The sequence below is a fragment of the Ornithorhynchus anatinus genome, chromosome 16, assembly GCF_004115215.2.
Source record: "Ornithorhynchus anatinus isolate Pmale09 chromosome 16, mOrnAna1.pri.v4, whole genome shotgun sequence".
Lineage (NCBI taxonomy): Eukaryota > Metazoa > Chordata > Mammalia > Monotremata > Ornithorhynchidae > Ornithorhynchus > Ornithorhynchus anatinus.
In genome coordinates, this window is record NC_041743.1 from 28,107,048 (window position 1) to 28,131,090 (window position 24,043).

General features: G+C 41.6%; 1 protein-coding gene across 15 annotated transcripts in view; it reads left to right on the plus strand.

The window, feature by feature from the left end:
* The window catches only part of ABLIM1 (actin binding LIM protein 1), a 272,448-nt gene that overhangs the window by 222,952 nt on the left and 25,453 nt on the right, over nucleotides 1–24,043 (plus strand). For 8 of the 15 annotated variants that reach the window (XM_029080395.1, XM_029080400.1, XM_029080399.1 and 5 more), the window contains 4 exons: nucleotides 5,405–5,482; nucleotides 6,020–6,175; nucleotides 11,089–11,124; nucleotides 12,408–12,537. In XM_029080395.1, coding sequence (XP_028936228.1) covers nucleotides 5,405–5,482; nucleotides 6,020–6,175; nucleotides 11,089–11,124; nucleotides 12,408–12,537 — 400 coding nt within the window. Of the gene's footprint in view, nucleotides 1–5,404; nucleotides 5,483–6,019; nucleotides 6,176–11,088; nucleotides 11,125–12,407; nucleotides 12,538–17,724; nucleotides 17,845–21,737; nucleotides 21,753–24,043 lie in introns of all 15 variants that reach the window. The other 7 variants (XM_029080393.2, XM_029080392.2, XM_029080396.1 and 4 more) reach the window with 2 other exon arrangements.

Consider the following 24,043-nt stretch of genomic DNA (forward strand, 5'->3'; position numbering starts at 1 on the left):
GTAGCCAATTTTTGTTTAAATTGCTTCTGAAAACGTCTAGAGGAGTTCAATATATAATGAGATTTGGGAAAGCAGATGACAAGAAACACTGGGAGAAATTGTTAAAGAAAATCCTGTGGCTTTTTTTAAAATAAAATTTAAAGTTTTGGGTTACTGGCTCCAACTTTATGAAGGAGGAAAACCTTCTGAATTAGTTTATTTACCGTTCCAGCTTTGACCTCTCTCCTCTGCAGTCTCACATTTCCTCCTGCTTTCAAGATATCTTCACCTGATGTCCCGCTGACACCTCAAACATCTGCAAAACAGAACTCCTGCCCTTCCCACCCAAACTCTATCCTCTCCTTGTCTTTCCCATCACTGTAGACATTAACACTGTCCTTCACATCCCAAAATCCCATAACCTTGGCATTATCCTCCACTCATCTCTATCATTCAACCCACATATTCAATCTGTCACCATATCCAATCAGTTCTACCTCCGCAGCATTGCTAAAATCCTCCCTTTCCTCTCCATTTAAGCATTTACCAGCCGTCCTTGACTATTGCATCTGTCTCCTTGCTGACCTCCCTGCCTCCTGTCTCTCTCCACTCCAGATCATACTTCACTCTGCTGCCTGGATCATTTTTCTGAAAAACAATTCAGTCCACATCTCCCTACTCCTCAAGAACCTCCAGTGGTTGCCTATCCACCTCCACATCAAACAGAAACTCCTTACCTATGGCTTTAAGGCACTCAGTCTGCTCACTCCCCTCCTGCCTTACCTCACTGATTTTCTACTATAGCTCAGCCTGCATACTTTGCTCCTCTAGCATCAGCTTGTTCACTGTACCTCAATCTCGTTTATTTTACCATCAACTCCTTTCCTGTGTCCTCCCTCTGGCCTGGAACCCCCTCCTCCTCCATTCAATCCAGACCACTACTCTCTCCACCTTCAAACTTTATTAAGGTCACAATTCATCCAAGAAGTCTTCCCCACTTAAATCCCATTTTCCCCAACTCCTCTTTCTTCTGCGTCATCTATGCTTTCGAATCTGTACCTCTTTTAGATTTGGAATTCATCCTACCCCTAGTCCCACTGAACCTATGTACATATCCGTAGTTTATATCAACATCTGTCTCCCCTTCTAGACTATAAGCTGTTTGTGGGCAGGGAGTATGTTTACCAACCCTGTTGTATTCTCCTAAGTGCTTAGTACAGTGCTCTGTACCAGTAAGTGCTCAGTAAATGCCGCTGCTTGATTATGTAAATCCAGGGTTAAAATGATCCTTCAAAGATGAGGCTGAGAGAAACTGAAAGGAGTGGAGGTATTCAGCCAATATACCTGTTTCCCTCTTTTGCAGTTCCCGAAGCATGAATCCACAAGTAAAGAAGCTGTAGATATAAGAGAATTAAAAATCCCTAAAAAACCCACCCAAGTAGTAGTATTGCAAGAATGAAATAAACAATGAAAATCGTTTTGGCAAAAATAAGGATGAATAACTTGAGAATGAGCCCAAAACCCCAGTTTGCACTTTGGTTATTTATGTGACTTTTTTTTTTCCTTAATGAAAACAAGCACTTACCATAGCAACCACAATAACATATGATTTTACTGACATACACTTTCTCATACCACACCCACAGACAATATCGTCTTAAAGTTAGTGGCAATGAAAATTTTACCAATTGCAGGCAAGTTTTCTTCATACAGTAACACATTTATATAACAAAATGGAAGGAACAAAGGAGAGCTTGTATTTAACAGATTCTTTGCATGGAGATTGTATAAAACTATTGAATTACACCGTGACCGATGTACAACTTCATTATATGGAGTTTTTTTATAAGTAAGGAAATTTACTATAAGTTGGTTTCCACTTCTTCACTCTCTAAAATTTCTTTCTCCTCGTTTGGTGATAACACACTTATTTCCACCTTGCCTACTGCATCTGCTTGCTGACCTCCCTGCAACCTCTCTCTCCCCTTTCCAGTCCATACTTCACTCTGCTGCTCAGATTATTTTTCTGAAAAACCATCCGGTCCATATCTCCCCCTTCCTCAAAAGCCTCCAATGGGTGCCCATCCACCTCTGCATCAAACAGAAACTCCTTACCATTGCCTGTAAGTAAGGAACTCAGTTCTCTCCCTCTCCAATCTTACCTTACTCACCTCCTACTACATCTCAGTCTGCACACCCCACTCATCTACTGCCAGTCTATTCTCCATACCTTAGTCTTGTCTATCCACCACTGTTTTTGCGTCCACATCCTCCCCTAAGCCTTGAAATCCTTCCCTCTTCATATCTGACAATCCACCACTCTCTCCACGTTCAAAACCCTTCTAAGATCACAGCTCCTCCGAGAGGCCTTCTCTATCTAAGCCCTCATTTCTGCTATCCCCCCTCCCCTCTGCATTGCCAATGCACTTGGCTGTGTTCTCCTTAAAGACTTGGCTGCTCACTCCAGCCCAAAGCACTTATATACATATCCTGATATATATTCTATTGCTTCCCCTATCTATAATTTATTTTAATGCCTATCTCCCCTTGTAGACTGTCAACTCTTTGTAGGCAGGGATTGCTTCTAAAAACCTTATATTGTATCATACTTTCCCAGGCACCTAGCGTAGAGTTCCGCACATAGTTTTGCCTCAATAAATACCATTGATCGATTGATTGAAATTCCCTAAAATAGAATAACTAAGAATTAACTAGTCAAGCAAAGTCAAGACAACAAAGAAACTATCCAGTCACTTTTCATTCTAAAGTCATTGCCACAAAGTCTCCTCTTGCTGTTACCCCCGCAGAATGGCGTAGCGGAAAGAGCAAGAGCTTGGGAGTCAGAGGACTGACGTTCTAATCTCAGCTTTGCTACTTGCCTACCATGTGACCTTGGGCAAGTCACTTTAACTTCTCTTTCCTTGTTTCTCCATTTGTCAATTGGGGATTCTTTACTTACTCTTCTTCCAACTTAAGCTGTGAGCCCCATGAGAGACAGGAACTGTCTGATCTGTGTCCACCCCAGTGCTTAGTACAGTGCTTGGAACATAGCAAGCACTTAATAAATACCATTATTATTAATAATTCTTATCTTCACTAGTTTTCTTTACCCTTCCCAAATCTCTCCATCCTTCAGCTATTGCTCCCTTTTCTGCTTTGACCAAGCCCCCCTCTCTTCCCTGAACTCTTGTTCCTTACCCCTTGGGTTTCTCATTTCTGTTGTCTTCCAGTGTTTTTTTTCCCAAACTCTTCCTCCCAGTTAGGCCAAATGTCCATTTCTTGTATTCTCTTTCCTCCTCAGCCATTTCGTCTATCACATTCACTGTTGCTAAGTTCCTTCATGTCAAGGCAACTATAATTCATGTCTTACTTTGGTAGGACTTTTCAGAGATCCAAGTAGATCATTCTCTCCCTATTCTGGACTTAACACTAATAAAGAGACAAACACATAAGTTTCTGTGGTCCCACGAAGGATGAGACCTACAGTGAGAACTACACCGGGTGATGGAGGAAGAGGAAGAAGAACCAAGAGGAGTGGGACCAGAGCAAAATAGAAGAGAGCAAGCCAAGGCAGAAGTAGCATCGTCTAATGGCAAGAGCATGTGCCTGGGAGTTGGAGGATGAGGGTTCCAGTCCCAGCTTTGCCACATGTTTTCTGTATGACCTTGGGCAAGTCACGTCATTTCTCTGTGCCTTGTTCACCTCATCTGTAAAGTGGGGATTAAGACTGTGAGCCCCATGTGGAACATGGACAGTGTCCAACCTGATTACCTTGTATCTTCCCCCGTGCTTTGGAACAGTGCTCGGCACATAGTAGGTGCCTCAACAAATACCACAATTATTATTTTTTAGTTATTATTAAGTAGAAAAGCTGTGGGCATGGTATGAACAGAACCCAGGACCTTGGCAGCAGTAGGTAGCCTCATGTCCAGAAGAAGGGTTTGTGCCTTAGTTTCCAATCACCCCCAAGCATTTTCGACTTTAAACTTCAATTTACACATTATTGGCCTTTTAAGACTAAAACTTAGGCAGTTGCATTTATGTCTAGTTAAATGTTTTGACTGTTTAAGTTTAGTTGATCTACATGTGTATTTTTTTCAGTTCTTTTTTCACCATTTCTCCACCCATGCTTTTGTACCTACCATTTTCCCTACTCAGTAAAAAACTGAGTGTCCAAACTAATTAGAACCAAGATTAGTGGAAGTAATTGAAAACCTGCTGAACCGAACAGACTTGAGTTTGCCTACCTCAAGCACACGCCTGATTTGTTCAGGCAGCAAATTGTTTTTCCTGCAATCCATAATGGTTCCTGGATATCTGATTGGTTTAGATCATTCTTTTCTGTTAGAGTTGCATTAGGTGACAAGTAGACTGCTTTGAGAACCTCTTGATACAAGTGTTGCTATGATGCCATCACACCTCTTTTGTTCTATTGAAGTTGCTTTGATCTTTTGAATGGAAACAATGATAAATGAGTCTGAGAGCCCAGGTTGAAATTCACTGCAAAGATACTATTGTCATTTCCTCTGAACTTCAGAAGATTGAGAAATCTTAGATGATATTCATCTGTTTTGCACCTGCACTGTCAAGTTGGGTGAATATATATATTCTTCCAGGCTGCTGAACAGCAGAGCTGTAACCTATTCAGGTTCTCCTACTCACACGCTCATACTGTCACCAAAATCACAATAGCTCTTTGTAGTCTTCCCTGCCTTGAGTTTTGTTAATCTTCAACTTCAGGTATTTTTTCCTGTCCTGTGTGGGAATAGTAATTTCACAAATCTCTAGTATGTGAAAACTTATCTGAGTAACACACTTAGAAATTGGTAATTTTAACTTGAATTGCAAAGTGCAAAATACAGTGAGGGATGGTGAAAGATGAAAGGGTTAAGAGTTGTTCAAAGTTGCACGCCTCCCATTTCAGGAAATAACTCGTAAAAGATAAGAAAAAGCCACTGAGCCTTCTGCTTTCTTTAAAGAGATATTCTAAAGGAGGCCAACCAGGCAGGCTGTCGAAGCTCATTTCTGCTTTTCCTTCATGTCGCCACTGTTCCCGTAGTTTTCTGGAAATAGTAGACCATCTTTCTCATCCAGTAGCTCAGAATTGACGCTAGGGATATGCATGTGAGATTCCGCATTTCCAAGCGCTCCTGCTAAACCTTAGCTCAATTCAGGTACTATTTTTAGTTCATGAAATAAATTTCCATATCACTAAAAAGCCTCAGACGCTTTTGGAAAGCTTGGACATTCTATTACAGTTTTCATTTACCTTTTCTGACTTATGTCTCCAAACTGTATTGTCAGTTAATTAGGGAAGTTAGGAAATGCTATCTTTTTTGCATAGATTTTGGCATTTTAGTGCCCTTGGCAACCTCAGTTCTGCAGACACAATCTGATCTCTTAAAGGCATATATATATTTTTCAGCCAACCAGAACGTCCTCTGAAAGCATCTACTCCAGACCAGGCTCAAGTATCCCTGGCTCACCTGGCCATACTATCTATGTAAGTATTCCATTTTATAAGCAAATGTGTCAGTACTCAGATTCAACCTGATTACCCTGTATCTACTCCAGCGCTTAGAACAGTGCTGGGCACATAGTAAGCATTTAACAGATACCAACATTATTATTATTAGTCAATCAATCAGCCATATTTGAGTGCTTACTGTGTGCAGGGCACTGTCCTAAGTGCTTGAGAGAGTACAACAAGCTTGCAAATTGGGGTTTGGACGCATGTTAGAACGATGATTCAAAAATCTAATTTTGCATTGTGAAGTGTGTGGTTTTTAACCAACTAGAGATTTTTTTTAACCCTCTTTTAAAGTTATCCCTTGAGGAGCTTCTAATGAGCTCCTCATTAGGTGTCCACCTAAATTCCCAGGAATTTTCAACTACTTTACCAAACAAGTCAAATTTAAATTTCTATGTGTTTCTTTGGGGTAGACATTTTTAAAAGCAGTTGTAAATAGCATTGGTAGTAAAAGTTTCTTTCAAAAACTCAAGTGTTTTGTCTAATTTTTCTTTCCATCTGCTCCCTCAGGCAAAAGTAGACAATGAGATCCTTGACTATAAGGATTTAGCCGCCATTCCCAAAGTAAAGGCTATTTATGACATTGAACGTCCAGATCTTATCACCTATGAGCCAGTCTACACTTCCACCTATGAAGACAAACAAGAAAGGCAGAGCCTTGGAGAGGTAATGATTGCCTTTGGAGGTTTGTCTTTGAAGACACTATCTGTCTAGCTCTTCATTTGCACTTTATTATTCACAGTAACTGAATGAGTAATTACTACCTGCTGTAATTTGTTTGTGTGTGTGAGGCTGTTTGTTGCCATCATTTGTGCTAAGGAAGGAAATCATTACAATGGTCTTGGGTTTGGGGGTTTTATTTTTCTATTTCAAAGAAGGAAAGCTATGGATTGGTGGAAAGGTCATTAGTTCTGTTCCAGGGGATTGACTTATTAACAGTTGATGACCAAAACTAATAGGGGCAGTTTTGAATTGCTTCTCACTGTACCTCGGCTTCATCTATCTCTCAGCCAACCTCTCACCCATGTCCTGCCTCTGGCCTGGAATGCCCTCCCTCCTCATATCTGACAGAGGACAGAAGATTACTCTCCCCCTCTTCAAAGTCTTACTGAAGGCACTTGTCCTCCAAGAGGCTTTCCTTAACTAAGCCGTCCTGTCCTCCTCTCACCCCGACTTGCTCCCTTTATTCATCATCCCACCCAACCCCATAGCACTTATGTACATATATGTAATTTATGTACTCTTATTATTGTCTGTGTCCTCTTCTAGACTGTAAGATCATTATGGGCAGGGAATGTATCTATTTACTGTTGTATTGTACTCTCCCAAGTTCCTAGCACAGTGCGGTGCACACAGTAAGCACTCAATAAATATGAATGAATTTATGATTCTCCTCTGGAGGGACAACACAACGATAATTATCTCTCCATATCAATCACTGGTATTTATTGAGCGCTTACTACATATAGAGCCCTGTAGATCACTTATGTACATATCCATAATATTTACTTTCTTCAATCAATTTTGTTTATTGAGAACTTACTATGGGCAGAGCACTGTACTAAGCCCTTGGGAGAGAACAATATAACAGAGTTGGTAGACAAATTATATCAATGCCTGCCTTCCCCTCTAGACTGTAAGCTTGTTGTGGGCAGGGGACGCTTGTTTACCAACTCTGATTTAAAGTGCTCTCCCCAGCGCTCAGTACAGTCCTCTGCTCACAGTAAGCATTCAGTAAATACAATTAATTGATATATCTAAAGATGCTTCTGAGCATTTGCCAGAAGAATAAGGCAAAACCCAGCCAGAAGGAGGAGAAATCCCACTGCCAGGATGATGTCTCCACCCCTTAGAGAGTGCAGCCGCCTTTGTATTCTAACAATGGAAACACACAGTTATGGCTTCCCTTCCCACATCTAATCTAGATTTGGCTGGAGCGGGGGGGGGGGCTGTGGCCTTCACTGCACCCCAGCCCCTGTAGCTGCTAAAACCCATATGACCTAATGACATTTAAAAAGCACAGATTTGAAGAAATAGTAGTCATAGCTGCAAAAAATTAATTTTCCTTTTCTGACTCTTTCTCTCTGGCCAACTCCCTTTTCCATCCAGTATTCCAGAACGCCTCTCTGCACTGGAACTTTAAAACACAGGGAAATTGCCTCGATTCGTTTTCACTTGCTCCCACCTAGTGGTGACTCTGAAATATCTTCTGAAATGTAACTCTATTTTTGGAATAAAGTATTGGTGTACTGGTAGTTTTAATAATGATGGTACTTGTTAAGCGCTTACTATGTGCCAAGCACTGTTCTGGGGTAGATACTAGTCAGTCAGGCTAGACACAGTCCCTGTCTCACGTAGGGCTCACACTCTTAATCCCCATTTTACAGATGAGGTAACCGAGGCCCAGTGAAGTGACTTGCCCAAGGTCACACGACGTGTGGCGGAGCTGGGATTAGACCCAAGACCTTCTGACCGCCAGGCCTTTGCTCCGTCCATTAAGACATGCTGCTTCTCATATTTTATTCAGTCTATTTGAAATGTCCATCTTTGGGGATTTAACAAGATACACTGTTTCAGGCCCCCTGGGCCTTCCAATTCAGTGACTTCAAAACATGGTTCAAAGTCCTCAAGACAGTCACTGTTGATGACTCCTGTGAAAACATGTCTTGAACACATGCATATGGTCTTGGACTATTTTGAAGACTTGTCACAGAAACAGTTGATAAAAGAATGATGAATATGATAATAAAGAAGGCTGAAAAATCCTGAGACCGTGTCCCTAAGCAAAGCAGGAAAACCTTTCACAATACCTAAAATTGTCATCAGTGATGGAAAGCTAAAAAATATCATGAAATTCTAACTGCATAGTACATTTTTTCCATGATGCCCTGAAACAGCATGATGTCGAGAAGCAGCATGGCATAGTAGATATTCCCCAGGCCTGGGAATCAGAAGGTCATGGGTTCCAATTCCGGCTCCACCACCTATCTGTTGTGTGACCTTGAGCAAGTCACTTTACTTTTCTGTGCCTCAGTTATCTCATCTGTAAAATGGGGATTGAGACTTTGAGCTCTATGTGGGACCGACTGTATTCGATCCGATTAGCTTGTATCCACCTCAGCGCTTAGTACAGTGCCTGGCACATAGTAAGCGCTTAACAAATACCATAATTATTATTATAAGCAAAGAAACAGTAAACCCAAACAGGAGAGCAGTATGTGTTTTGAAGTGACCGTTAGGGTGTGATCTAAACAATATCAAGCCTAAAGCTAACATTAGCTCATAATAATAATAATATTGTTGGTATTTGTTAAGCGCTTACTATGTGCAGAGCACTGTTCTAAGCGCTGGGATAGACACAGGGGAATCAGGTCGTCCCACGTGGGGCTCACAGTCTTATCCCCATTTTACAGATGAGGTAACTGAGGCACAGAGGAAGTGAAGTGACTTGCCCACAGTCACACAGCTGACAAGTGGCAGAGCTGGGATTTGAACTCATGACCTCTGACTCCAAAGCCCGTGCTCTTTCCACTGAGCCACGCTGCTTCATAATGTTAGTATTTGTTAAGCACTTACTATGTGCAAAGCACTGTTCTAAGTGCTGCGGGGATACAGGGTGATCAGGTTGTCCCTCATCGGTCTCACAGTCTTCATCCCCATTTTACAGATGAGGTAACTGAGGCCCAGAGAAATGAAGTGACTTGCCCAAAGTCACACACCTGACAAGTGGCAGAGCCAGAATTAGAACCCATGACCTCTGACTCCCAAGCCCGTTCTCGTTCCACTGAGCCACGCTGCAGCTCATGTCCCAGTCGTTATTACCTTCAGTTTTTAGACAGTTTCTCCAGCATCCCCTGTGACCTTTTAAAACAGAGTACATTAATGCTAAATGGTGAGCCCATCTTACCAACAGTGAAGTCTCCGTCCATTGCAGCGGGGCTCACTGCAATACTGCTGCTGTGGGCAGGGTATATTCGCAGTTACCCTACTTAAAGCCAAGATGGAATTACCTCTTTCAGGATGGGCAAAAGAAATATCGTCACACTGAAGCCCAATTTGCAGAAGCATGGCTTTATGGGAATAAATGTGATAAATTGGGAGACACACCAGTTTGGCAGCAGCTAGCCGGACTGATTTAACTCGTTTTAATAATGTTGGTATTTGTTAAGCGCTTACTATGTGCAGAGCACTGTTCTAAGCGCTGGGGTAGATACAGGGTAATCAGATTGTCCCACGTGAGGCTCACAGTTAATCCCCATTTTACAGATGAGGTAACTGAGGCACAGAGAAGTTAAGTGACTTGCCCACAGTCACACAGCTGACAAGCGGCAGAGCCGGGAGTCGAACTCATGACCTCTGACTCCAAAGCCACCAGCTGGATCATTAGATGAAGACAGAGCCACCGGCAGTTATCATGACTACAACCAGAGAGTCTGCAAATACGTTTTTATGTGGAAAGGTCCACTAAGCACATTTGTGTCTTTTGGACCACACTTTTTCACAGGTATAATAGCACTGTCAGAAGCGTCACCGAATGAAAAGAGCAATGATATATAGTTGCTCTAAATTTCTGTTTCTCTCATCCCCCTTCACTATGAAATCTAACTTCGGAGTTAAGTATAAGACTCATGTTGTTTCCACTCCCATTTGTCTCATCCCTCATCATCTTATTATTCTTTCGTAGAGAAAGAATTAATTCATCCCATTTTCCTTAAAGAATGGTAGTTTAAAAGTACCTAAACAAGCAGCGTGGCTCAGTGGAAAGAACATGGGCTTGGGAGCCAGAGGTCATGGGTTCGAATCCCAGCTCTGCCACTTGTCAGCTGTGTGACTGTGGGCAAGTCACTTCACTTCTCTGAGCCTCAGTTCCCTCATCTGTAAAATGGGGATTAAGACTGTGAGCCTCACATGGGACAGCCCGATTACCCTGTATGTACCCCAGCGCTTAGGACAGTGCTCTGCACGTAGTAAGCACTTAACAAATGCCAACATTATTAAACATATGAAAACAGCTTGAAGCCATCCCACACTAGCAATAATAAATAGTCCATGATGCTCAGTTCCAGATATGATCATTTTTACATTTGCATTGACTTGGTAAATTGTGCAACAGAAAAACTGTGCAGGTGTTGGAGCTTGAGTCATCTCTAACTAGGAGAGAGGTTAGAGTGACTTGGACCTTAGGGAAACCAGCAGATAATGAAAGTTGACTCTTGGCTTTCTTTTCCCTAAAAGTTTGGTTTAATTTCAATATATAAGGTTGATGGATTAGAATGATAGATACTGACTTCATTTTCATCTTTTAAATTGTTTCACATCTACTATTGTGGATCATAAAACTTCATGATCCTCTTTCGTGGAATTGCCGTAAAATGATCACACATGGTTTTCAGTCCCCCCGAAACACAAGCATCTGTGTGACAGGGCCAAGTTTCTTGGCGTCTTGAGGATAATTCCTTACACACAGCTTTTAGAATCGGACCTAAGAAGGGAGAAGTTATCGGTGGATGGGGAAAAAAGCAAAACAATTCATTGAGAAAATATTTAATCGTGTTAACCTTTCTCTTCCGTTCTTGTAGTCTCCAAGGACTTTATCGCCTACACCATCTGCGGAGGTAAGTGTCATGTAGGGTAGAATTTCACTCACGTTTTCCATGTGAAACAGTTACTTTTGTTACTTGGAGTTCCCAATCCTGCAAAAGTAGAATGGGGCAGATAATGCTGGTTCAAGGTAGAGTTCCCAACCCTGCAAAAGTAGAATGGGGCAGATATTGCTGGTTCCAGGTGTGCGTAAAAATGTTTTTTAAGAACTTAACCCAACTAGCTCCAGTTGTATTATGTTCAACTTTACCAAGGCTGGTTAAGGGTTGTTTTTTTTAAATGCCAAATGGAAACACCACCCTTCTCCTAAAGGCAGAAAAAAAGTGGGTTCAGAGGTGGAGGCCCCGTTACAAGGTGAAACCATGGTGACGGAATTGTTGATTATGAGGTGGGAAAAAAAATTGTTCCAAAACAAAATAGGAATGTATGTTACATATACGTATCATCTAACATAGCTGTATGCAGTACTGGTCATTCCTTATTAACCTAGTTCAGAACTTTCAGCCATGGAAGCAGTGTGGCCTAGTGGAAAGAACATGGGTCTGGGAGTCAGGGGACCTGGGTTCTAATCCCAGCTCTGCCACTTACCTTCCATGTGACCTTAGGCTCGTCGCTTAACTTTTCTGTGCCCCAGTTCCTTCATCTGCAAAATGAGAATTCAATACCCACTCATCCTCCTACTTGGAATGTGAGCCCCGTGTGGGACCTGATTATCTTCTATCTACCCCAGTGCTTTAGTACAGTGCTTGATAAATAGTGCTTGACTTTAAGAATGCCACAGTTATCCTTATTATTATTAATAACATTAGATAATCAAAATTCTAGGGCATTTTGTGCTACTAATCTCTGGCACCAGATCCCAAAAAGTTAATTGCAACCAAAATCACTTGAAACAAGATGATAGCAACCATTTGAAGGATACTGTTTTTGTTAGAGTAAGCTCCTTGTGATCAGGGATCATGTCTAACAACTCTGGTTTAGTGTTGTTTCCCAGGCACTTAGTACAGAGCTCTGCATGCAGTTAGCCCTCAATAAATACCACTGATGGATTGTTACATCAATCCAAAATGTGTTCTTTAAAAAGAAGTAGCAATTATGGTGTGTTACCCAAATAAGAGAATCCTTGGGGACTGGACTAGTCTCTGTTATATGGGAATTTCATAAATATGGTGAGCACTATGTCTGTACAAAGACAGGTATTACTTTTGTGGTAGTTTTACTTGACACACCTTGACCCTAATATTTAAGTTTCATTTAAAATGCCATTTTGGATTCATTCCTGAATGTTTTACTCTAGGGTTATCAGGATGTTCGAGATCGCATGATCCAAAGATCCACCAGTCAAGGCTCCATTAACTCTCCGGTGTACAGCCGCCACAGCTACACACCGACAATGTCTCGCTCTCCCCAGCATTTCCACAGACCTGGTAAGGGCAACTGTGTTCATGATTTACCCATTTCCTGTACTGAGAGAGATGGGGTTTTTTTTTGATACTGAAAAAATGGCTATAAAATGTCCAGATAGGTTTTTTTCCCTTTCACATTGACAGCAGCATAAGAAGTCTCTTTCCTGCATGTTATTTTTTTTGAAAGTATTGATTCTTTGAATTTGTATCATTCTATTTGTCATAAATACACTGCTTGAATGGAGTGGGCCACATGATTCCAAAGGGCTGTGGGGACTTCGTAGGAACTCATGGCATACTTTAAAGATTAAAACTGAAACAACCAGAATTAAAATGATGGCAGGCATTTCTAGAAATCTACAAGTGTGCAGTGCCCTGGTGTTAGGAAACTAGAAGTGTTACAGAAGATAGGTTATCTTTTCCTGAGTTTATAATTATGTCCTCGTGCTGTTGTTGAGAAACCTTGCAACAAACCTCCATAAATGGCCTTCTAGAAGCAACAAAATGGTTAATTATACATGGCTGTCATCCACTTTGAAACATATGGAAACAAATTCTACATGTGGAAAGAGGTGGATTTAGTGTAGCATTTGAGAACCAGAGCTAATTTTCAGGTCTGGCCAGTTGATCTCAGTTGCCATTTTGTTACTCATTCTACTCAGTTCATATACAGAACACCTATTTATGTTATTGGGAGTTCTGTATGTGAGATATGGGAAGTGAAGAGATCAGTAACACTTATAAGAGGCCTCCTGCAAAGTAAGATCCAAACAGAAGATGTTTGTTTTAAGTGATGTGAACATTGCCAGTTGTGATACACTGATAGTGACTGGCAGATTCTATTGTGTCGATTAAAATTTACCTTAATTTTGTGGCTCTTAAATCTTGAATTTTTTTTAATGGAACTAGGAATCAACTTAATATTCCACAGGATGCTAACTTGTTTAAATAGGGATTTTAAACAAAACTGAAGATGTGGATTATGAAAAGGCTGCAAACCTGTTTAATACTAGGATTTCACCATTCTTTACTATTTTACAGTCTTTGATTTCCATCTAGAATATAAGGAGACAAGATCAGTGGTCCATCCAGTCTAGTACTCTATATCCAAATGATTGTACACATTTTCCCCTTCAGCTGACCCTTGTGATTTAATTTCCCCATTTTTCCTTTAAAGTACATTCCTGAGCATCATTTCACAGTATACACTATTTTGGCTAAGAGGGGGATTAGGTTGCTTTCTTTGCTATTCTTGGGTGAAACTCCATAACCAAATTGAAGGGAGCATTGGGCCATGAAACCATTAAATTGGGCCACTTGATATCCAAAATGCAGGGATTTGAAAGTACTCTGTTTTCATTGCACTTATTCAGTAAACCTGTAGTGCTCCACTTTGGCTGTGAATACCAATACCTTTTAGACATTAATGAAGTTTTTGAGTTTCACTTAGGAGTCAGTCATTGAGTCCCCAAATTTCTGGGGTTTGTCAGTATTTTGGTTTCAATATAATCTGATATTTTTCAGATACCCAGCGTGTGTCCACGTTATGCACTTCTACATCTGTTTCCATTTCTTTAAGGAGTTTTTCTCCTTTTTCCTTCCTTGCCATCATTATCTTCCCTTTATGTCTGCCTTTATGCAATGTGTGGAGACCCAGTAACCCTTCCCCATTCACAGACACGTGCTTGCACATGCACAGTTACACTCATCCATGCTCACATATGGATAGAAATGATCAAACCTCCAGCTTTCCATCTCTGGGAGAGCAGGTGCAGATTGGGTGATGCCAAGAGAGTTGTGTTCCAGGAAGGTAAGGGGAAGGGAGAGGAACAAGCGGCTAGCTTGTCTTCTGACTTCTCTTCTCCCTCCTGAAGAGTGGGGCAGGGCTACACTATCATGAAGCTAATCCAATTTTTTGCACAGAGATTCTTCTGCTTGGTGAATTCCCCTTGATTGATGGTTGTAAATGCAGTTTTCCACATAGATCATTCTTTGTCTCAAGTCTACTAAGGGTCAATTTCAGCACTGCTAGCTCAGAAAGGTATGTGGAAGAGACAGGGGGAGGATAGGGACCACCACTCCAGAGAATGCTCATTTTCCCTCATTTTTCGTGGAGCTGGAAGCCTGGGTTCCAGGCTGCTCACTTTCCCATTATTCCCCCTACCCTAGCCACTAGGAACGGTTTCCTTGGTTTATCCAACCACCTCCCAGGAGACCACCCATTTACCCCAAATTTTCCTGAAGCTGGAAGCCTGGGAACTGAGTGAGGGTCACCCTGCTGCCTTGAAAAGCTGGTTTCAGTGGGGGCTGAAGACGGTAGAGGGGCAGCCTGGGAATAAGGTCCTGGTGTGTGTGTGAGAGGGGGAACTTGGCTGGCAGTTTAGAGGGACGCTTTGTGAGAGAGGAGCTGCTAGGGGTCTGGAATAGCAGCCCTGTCGACCCCCTCTTCATCACTCAACAGAAGGGAATTGCATCACTGACATGGACGATACAAGAGAATATTTCCACCAGTGAGATCTGGCCTAGGCATGGCAAGCACTCAACAGGAAAATTCACTCATCAATCCCTTCCTGCCTAGGGCAACAAGTCAGAGCAGGAACCGGAGGAGTGGGTCATAAACCAATGTTTTAGCAGAGGAATCTAAAACCATTACCGAGAGAGGGAGTCATAAATTAGCTTACCGTGCCCCTGTGTGCACACAAGGCTATAGATTCTCTGGTATCAAACCAAGAACAAATGTAGGAGCAAAGTGAGGGGAGAAGAAAGAACATTCATCACTGCTGCTCTGTTTATTCCAAGTTCATCTGGACAAAGATCAGTGGGTAATAATGATAATAGTGATAATAATGCAATATTATTAATATTATTAATGATGAAATTTAAGTGTTTTCTGTGTGATAAACACTGGAGCGGATACCGTGCTATGATTTTGGACACAGGCTATCTTATCCTCATTTTACAGACGAAGGAAACTGAGGCCCAGAAAGGTTAGGTGTATTGTACTCTCCCAAGCACTTAATACAATGTGCGGCACACAGTAAGTGCTCAGTAAATATGAGTGAATAGGTGACTTGCCCAGGGATACACAGCAGGTCAGTAAGGGATCGGGTTCTCAAATCTGGCTGTCCTAACTCCCAGCCCTGTGCTCTTTCTACCTGACTGCAGGAGGGCTATTTGGGCCTTCAGAGCCATCAGCACAGCTTCCCAAGGAAAGGGCAGCGGAACAAGCCTTCGGGCCAGAGGTCTGGCTACAGTGGGGGATGGATTGCTGTGGGAGCCAGGAGCAGTGAAGGATAACAAGTCACTTAACTTCTCTGTGCCTCAGTTACCTCATCTGTAAAATGGGGATTCAGACTGTGAGCCTCATGTGGGACAACCTGATTACCCTGTATACCCCAGCGCTTAGAACAGTGCTCTGCACATAGTAAGCGCTTAACGAACACCAAAATTATAACAGTTTGCATCAGGAAAATGCTGATGTAAGAAGAGGGGTAGGTTGGACAGCAAGGAGAATGCACGAATAGGGGCAGGCGATGGAACAGCTGGAGTATGTGGGAAAGAGTGGAACAGTTGGTGATGGTCGTCCCTCAGTTCCATATTGATTCCAGTCATTGGTGCCCGTTCTTTCTGCTCCTAAACTAGCCCCTCTCCCTCTCCCATTCTGTGCTGCTGTGCTCCCTCAGAGGTTCCTGCCCTCATTTCTGTCACCCTCCTCAGTGGCCATCTTTGTCGCTCTTCTCTTCCCCCACCCTACCAGCCTCCCGATGGATCCAGGCTCCCTTCCCTCCTTCCTCTTGAATTAATTAATAGTATCTATTTAGGACTCGAATAGCCTGGTGGAAAAAGCACAAGCCTAGGAGTCAGGACTTGGGTTCTAATCCCAGCTCCATCGTTTGTCTGACATGTGACCCTGAGCAAGTCACTTCTAGGTGCCTCTGTTTCCTCATCTGTGAAATGGGGATTCAATACCCATTCTTCTTCCCACTTAGATTGTGAGCCCTGTGTGGGACAGGGGCTGTGTCTGACCTGATTACTCTGTAGCTACCACATTGCTTTGTGCTGTGCTTGGCACATAGTAAGTTCTTAAAAAAACCAAAACACCATTATTATTATTACCAACTACTTTTGCCCTGGGCAGAGCACTGTACTTAGCATTTGTGGGCAGGGAACCTGTTCTGTTAACTCTGGTGTACTGTACTCTCCCAAGAGCTTAACACAGTGCTCTGACCACAGTAAGCAATCAATAACCACCATTGAAAATGATGATGATGAGAGTACAGTAGAGTTAGTAGACACTTTTACTTCCTTCTGCTCTTCCCCGAAGTCCAAAGTTCAACTTGCTCTTATTTCATCCCCTTTGTTTTTGCCCCTCCCCCAACTCTGCCGGGGAGGCACTCTGACTCAATCGGAGACCTTGGTGGTGTTGGAACAAATTTTCTCCTTGGAGTGCTTCAAGGGGAACTGAGATAAATTCTCAGTTGTTTCCAAAAAGAGAGGAGTTAGATGAGATTTCAGTAATTTTTTGGCTACTTCTCAGGGCTTTTTTTCCTGGGGCATAAATTCATGGGGAAAATCTTGAGAGACATCTTCCACTTAACCAAGAAAAATACAGAAAGTCACAACTCTGTATCTGCTAAATTCACCGCTGCACAGGGTCGAATGGCACATAGGTCACCAAGGGACGACCCTTGAGAAGATACCGGGAACCTGGAAAGATGCTTTTTGTGAGAAAGCTAGGTGCTGCTGCTTCTGACCCTGTATTCTCAAGCAACAGTAGGTTTGCAGCTTTCTATTCATTTTGAAATGTAGAGGTGAAGACGTGTTCACCAGTGCTTTTACAGGTTTTGCAGCCTCCTTTGTTCTGCGCTTAACTCAGCCACTTCTGATGCTAATTGCTATAACAGAGTCCTAGAGAATTTTCCCATGGATAGTTTACTAAACGTTGTCCCGCAATTTATTGTTGCTCTGTGAATAGAAAAGATCGATTCCGGCCAAGCGAGTGAATGCCAACTCGGTTCTCAAAAATATTTCCCTCAACTTAATGTGGATTTTACAGTTTAGTGCTTTCTTAACCTCTTTCTTTTCCTTCCTTCTTTCAGACTCCTGATTAATGCTCATTTCTTTGAAGCCTCTATCCCTGCCTCTGTCGTAATTTTTGTTCTTCTTTTGTTTTCATCTATCCTGCCCCATGATTCCTTGCTGCCGCAGAGCTGCTTTCTCCTGGTGTGCAGCGGTTGTCATACCTGCGCACTAGAAGTCTCAGCTCCACCCACAATGACTCCCGCCCTAACTCCCCATTCCGACACCACTTCATTCCCCATGTGAAAGGTAAGGAGTCAGGCCATTCGAGCTAGTGCCCCGCAGAGCGGAGATTTAGTAGCATTCTGAAAAAGCTAATGAGGTTGATCTCCCAAAGGTAGCCATTAGCTTTTTACTTTTCAGCATGCCTCAAACGTGCCATGACAATTCTGAGTATTTTAGAACTGGCATAATATCTTCCTTCAGGAGAAATATGTCATTTCTAAGGGCCCTAGACGTAGAGGCAGGAAGTATATTACATATTATAAGTGTTTAGGAAAAGCGAATCATCGATCGTTCAGGTAACGGTACTTTTGGTTTATTTCAAAAGCAGTATAATATGTAATATACAGCTCTAGTCCTAGCCAATTTGTTTTCAATTTAAAACCGTTTTTGTATTTTTTTGAAGAACCACAAATATATTTAAATCCCAAGTCTACAATAAGCACAAGGCAACTGAAAAACTCCAAAGCATTTTAGCGGTGGGAAAAGATCCATGGCAACTGAGATATCTGTCAGAAAGCATTTCAATCGCTATTTAAATTTATCTTTTTGATTCACAATCTCCAGACTGCCTTCTTTGTTTGTCTGCCCTCTATTCTGAAGGGAAGGCTTTGTAGCCTTGTCCCTCTGCGTGCTTGGAAAGCCTATATTTGTACCATCCTTTTATGAAATTTTCATTGTTCTTTTAATTTCCTCTTTTCTTCTAGAGCAGCCCTCAGACAGTCCTCTAGTTTTCCTTACAGTGTTGAGGGAATCTAAGACTTGCTGATGAGGTTATGAAGAGGTCATCATTTGAACATGGGAATGAGAGCTCACAGGAGTCGTGAGCTTCAGCTGAGCAATTTATTTCAGTCAAATCAACCAATGTGGTCTGCAAAGAGGGGAATAACACTTTTGCCATGGATCTTCATGTAACGCTAATAGATCTCAACATCATTTTGCTCCAAACGCTCAATACCTCACTGATAATGATGTATAAATGAGTGCTGTAGTTTAGTTTTTTTTAATTAACATTCACTTCCAATCTTTTAAAAATTTTTTCTTTGTTGTAGTCTGATAATTTAATGGGGTCCCTTAAAAATAATGGATGCACTTCTCATTTCAGCATGCACGTGATCCATGAATTTTGTAATTTGAACATTTCTGCTGCTGTGACATTGAATTGCTATCACATGTTTTGATGGAATTTCCTTCTTCTGCCTTTAGAGCCAAATAGACTCTTTCAGTGAGTTAATTAGAATAGTATTTTGGCATCCTTACCAGTAATTTTTACTATTTATATTTTTCTCAATTAGCAATTTTGGTTTCATATTATTTTCCACCATTGGACTGAATTAGGAACCGACCCATCAGAGAGGGATGAATATTTTGTAAAAGAATGAATCCCCTTCATTGCTCTGAGAGATTTTAATATGCAAACCTTAACCTAATTCAGATTGTCCTGTTTTAACAAGGGGGCAAAAGGGAAACAGCATAAGCTAGTGGAAAGAGCTCGGACCTGAGTCTTCATCCCAGCTCCACCACTTGTCTGCTCTGTGACTTTAGACAAATCACTTGACTTCTCAGTGCCCCAATTACCTCATCTGTAAAATGCAGTTTAAATCCTCCTTCCTTCTGATTTAGACTGTGAGTCCCCTATAGGGCAGGGACTGTGTCCAATCTGATTACCTTGTATCTACTCCAGCACTTAGTACAGTACCTGGCACATAGTGAGTGCTTAACAAGTACCAAAATCAACATAATTTTCATTCAATTAAAAGAAAATTCCCTTCCATTTGATTACAGTATGTCACCTGTTGCTTTTAGTTTGTAAGAATAAATGTCTGAATAATACTTTGCATTGTAATCCCCTTTGAAAGCATAAATATCATGGCCCAAATGATAAGGATGCTTCCCATTTGGGATGCACACAATCAGTGAAATAGGGACCTGCAAGTGTGAAAGGTTATGTGACCATGGCAGGATTGCCACCTGCTGATAATAATTGTATAAACAAGGTGAATGAAAAATGTTAGACTTGCTCACTTTTTTCCCTATACTGTTTTCCATAATTTAAAATGGCAATTGGACATTCACAGTGTGCAGAGCTCTATACTAAGTTCTGGGAAGAAAACAATACAATACAGTTGGTAGATATGATCCCTGCCCACGAGGAAGGGATGAAGGGAACGGCAACGGGTAAAGGATCGCCTTTTTTCCCCTCTTCCTTCTCCTCCTTAACCCCTCTTCCCTCTACTCCCATCTTGAAATGGGGAGGATGCACAGACCTAGATGCATCATTTGAAACATAGGGTGGGAGGAGGAGCAGAGAAGCCGGAATTCAAAGACGAGAAGGAGAAGCAGCAACCTAAAGAGTTGGGGACTTGTGGCCTCAGGGATTTCGAAGTTATGGCCCAGGGTGAAAGAAGGAGCGGGTGGCAGCGGGCAGCTCACCTGTCCCAGATGCAGCCACTGAAGAGTCTGAGTCGCTCCCTCCCCACCTTGGGGAGGGGAGTGAGTACCAAGCCTTGTGCTGTGAGGCTTGTGCAGCCACCGATGGGCCAATGAAGACAGGACTGGGCAGCAAGCAGGTTAACTTCCTCCCCTAGCCTTTTGAGAATTGGAGTTGTCCTGGCAGCTCTAGCGAATCGGGTTCCACCCGACAAAGTCAGCAGGCTCTGCAAGGGATGCTGCCCCTGGACCCTAGGGGTAGACAAAGTAGGATTCGAATCCGTCCTCCCCTCATGTGGCAGCTGCCTGTATTGATGGCTATGGAGATAATTTTTCAGGCCTTATAATGGACATGTCCACTTTTAGCTCCCCCATAGAGTCATTTGACAAGCATGGACTCTGAGCGAAGGAGTCTTCCATAAAGAGGCAATTTCAGCAACTCACAAGTAATAAGGAGTCAAATTTAAGAGACATAAAGAGTACGTTCTCTCATTATGTAGAATCTGATGTGTGTATACACTTGTTTTCAATATAGAAGATCCAGTGCATTGTTGTACATATAACAAAAGCCTTTTTTTCCCCTAAAAAAGTCTTTTTTTTTCCTGAAGCAGCGTAGCTCAGTGGATAGAGCATGGACTTGGGAGTCAGAGGTCATGAGTTCTAATTCCAGCTCCACTTGTCAGCTGTGTGACTTTGGGCAAGTCACTTAACTTCTCTGTGCCTCAGTTCCCTCATCTGTAAAATGGGGATTAAGACTGTGAGCCCCACAAGGGACAACCTGATTGCCTTGTATCCCCCCCAGTGCTTAGAAAAGTGCTTGGCACATAGTAAGCGCTTAACAAATACCATTATTATTATTATTATTATTATTATTATTATTAAAGTGCCTTTGTAATTATGAGTTATGTTGGGCAGGGTGATTTTCGCATCTTGTGATACATCTAGTGATGTGTTCCTGTATCTGTTCCCCACCAACTGGTAGCATTATATATTTGGAAAGGTGATTTGGACATTTTCCCCAAAGAAGTGAAAACGTTTATCTGTTTCTAGAGCAGTACTTCATAGCCCTCAGATAATTTTAAACTAAGGATCACTAATTTAATTTCAAAGCTGTTCTTAAAAGTGTTTGAGGTTTTCTGTATAGCTCTTTTTGTAAGGGTTTATTCCTAAATCCTGTTTGACCTAGTTTGGGAAACTCTTTCTTCTTATGAGATGCATGTCCTGCTCAGGGAGAAGAGTGAAGCCCATGCTTTTCCTGTTACCAGAAGCAGCAGCATTTCATTTTAAGAAAACGAAGCTCACTGTCTGGTCACTCTCTCCAATGCATGTCTGGCACTGGGCACTTAAGGGATTTGGGAAAGTGATCGGTTGCATGAGTAATAAGCTGGAAGAAGCTTCACAGAGATCCATTTTCCAATAGCGTTCTTACTTTCTGATTGCAATTTCATTTTCTGGTGTGTTTCACTTTTTTCTTTGGACTTTCCTTGCAGCTTCTCTCTTCACTGGTACGTTGTTAGTTACTGTGCATGCCTGGGACTTCGAAAGACAAATCATTTACACTTTGCTCTTGTTACTGTTATTGCACAGTTTGCTGGGTTTCTTTCTTTCCCTTCAAGGTACCGACATAATGTACCTCGGAATATATCAGTAGGTTATGGAGGGCTTCATATATTAATCTGATTTATAGGTAGTCAGTCATTTGTTGAGCGCTTAGTGTGTGCAGAGCACTGTATTAAGCTCTTGGGAGAATACAACACAGCAGCATAACAGACACATTCCATGTCCACAACTCTGATACCTAGGATTCCATGTTTGCTTTCCTACCGATGGTCTTCGGGATTTTCCTTGTTGTCGTCACAGATGTGAGTTGCTAGAAAATGAATGAATCCTATTCCCCTTCGAAAGTCTGACCACGATAAGTGACCAATCTGAAATACCCCCGTGAAATTTAGGGAATTTCCAATATAATGGAAGGGTGATAGTAGACTGTTCATGTGGCCGTGGGACCATGTTTCAGAGATCTGACTGAAGAAGTTAAAAACAAAGACTGAGAACCCAAGATGTTGAACACTGCATCAGTCTCTGAAACAAGAAATGTGAGCAGGTCTGCTCTGCACCAACACGTACAATAATTCTATTCATCTCTTTCAAGTTGGCAATGCTAGGTGACAGCATAAGAAGAAGGGAGGTAAAAGGAACAAACCATTTTAAATGCAAAAAAAATTCAGTCGTGCTATATTCATTTGTTTGCAAATCGCCTTTTGTGCTTCTAGAATCAGTCAGGGTGGGCCATTTGGACAGAAGCTTGGTTTTATTTATTTCACTGCCTGCATAGCCGAGAAGGGTGTGTTCCAGAAAGTTTTTGTTGGCTGTCTATTTTTATTCCTCAAAGAAAAACAGAGACTGGATTGCTAACTCTGCCTTCTTGGAGACCTTCTTGTACAGGACAGGATAGGGTGAATTTGCACATTTTCTTGGTTGATTGCAGTGGGATGAAAAATGTCAGTTTGGCATATAGAGTTTGCAGGCAAGGTGCTTAGTTGCAGGTGAATATAGTGATGCTCTTAAATGAATATCAAACCTGGAACTATCAGGGATCTATTAGACACTTCCAGAGCATAACTATTGCTAATTAGAGTTGCGAAGAACTGCCCAGTGAAGGAGAGTGAGTTGTGGATGGTATTCATGAGCTGGGAGGAAAAAAAATCAATGAAAATTCCAGTGAAAGCATTCTGACCCGAAGGTTATGTGCTTTCTCAGATTCCCCAAAATCATATAAAAGACTTGATTTTTATAAATGGGATTAAATTCGCAATCCCAAAAAAAGCACCCTAGTGAAGAGGGAATCTTAATCCTAAAATAGACTTCAGTTGTGACAACCTTAAGCCTTTTACTCAGGGTTTGCTTGGCTTTGACATAATTTGTGTGTTCATAATACTAGCTGATAATTGCCTAGAAACTATTTGTTTGAGGGTTTTTCCAGTCATGTTCTGTCTGGCCTTGCTACTCGATTATTTGATTGCATCTGGAATTTTACATAACTTTTTCCATCAGGCTGTATAAAATTGGACATAAATGCACAGTATGACTTGAAGATAGATGTATGGAAAAATGAAGAAATGTTGCTTAAGTTTGAGATACTATGATTTCTCAACGTTTTTCCTATGACCGAGCCCTGTTTTAAGCTCTAACAAATATCAACATTATCATTATTATTATTATTAACTGGTATTCTCCATATATTTGAAGCAGCCTGTTTTGTCTGTAAATAATTCCCAAAGTTTGAAGTATAAAGCATTCTTTTAAAGCAAAGCTGTTTTTATTATGCAAATGTTGTGTTTCTGCCACTACCTGAAAACCCTTCAAATGAATTTGGAGGGGGAAAACCGAGGGACTTTTTAAGTCCAATTTTGTTTAAAAGGCCAGCTTGGAATGTACTGTAAAAATGCTTCATTACCAATTTTATAACAAAAAGCTTCCATCTATCTCTGCTTTTCATTGTTTTGGCAATCCACTGTGTAATTTAATACACTATTAAAAATGTTCATAAAACAAAGTCCATATTTAATAAGGAGCCTTGCAGGAATATTACCATGTTTGAACAACAGTAAGTGACCTTGCTAAACCTAGAGAGTTCACCATAATTCCACTGCTTTTACTACCCTGTGCTCAAGATGATTATGCTTCGCTTTCTACGTTCACCATTTTCTTCCGCCCTCTATCTCCCTCTAGTTTCACAAATCATGTATTAAGTTTTCTCATGATTCGGTATGATAAACCAGCACTAGCATGAGCC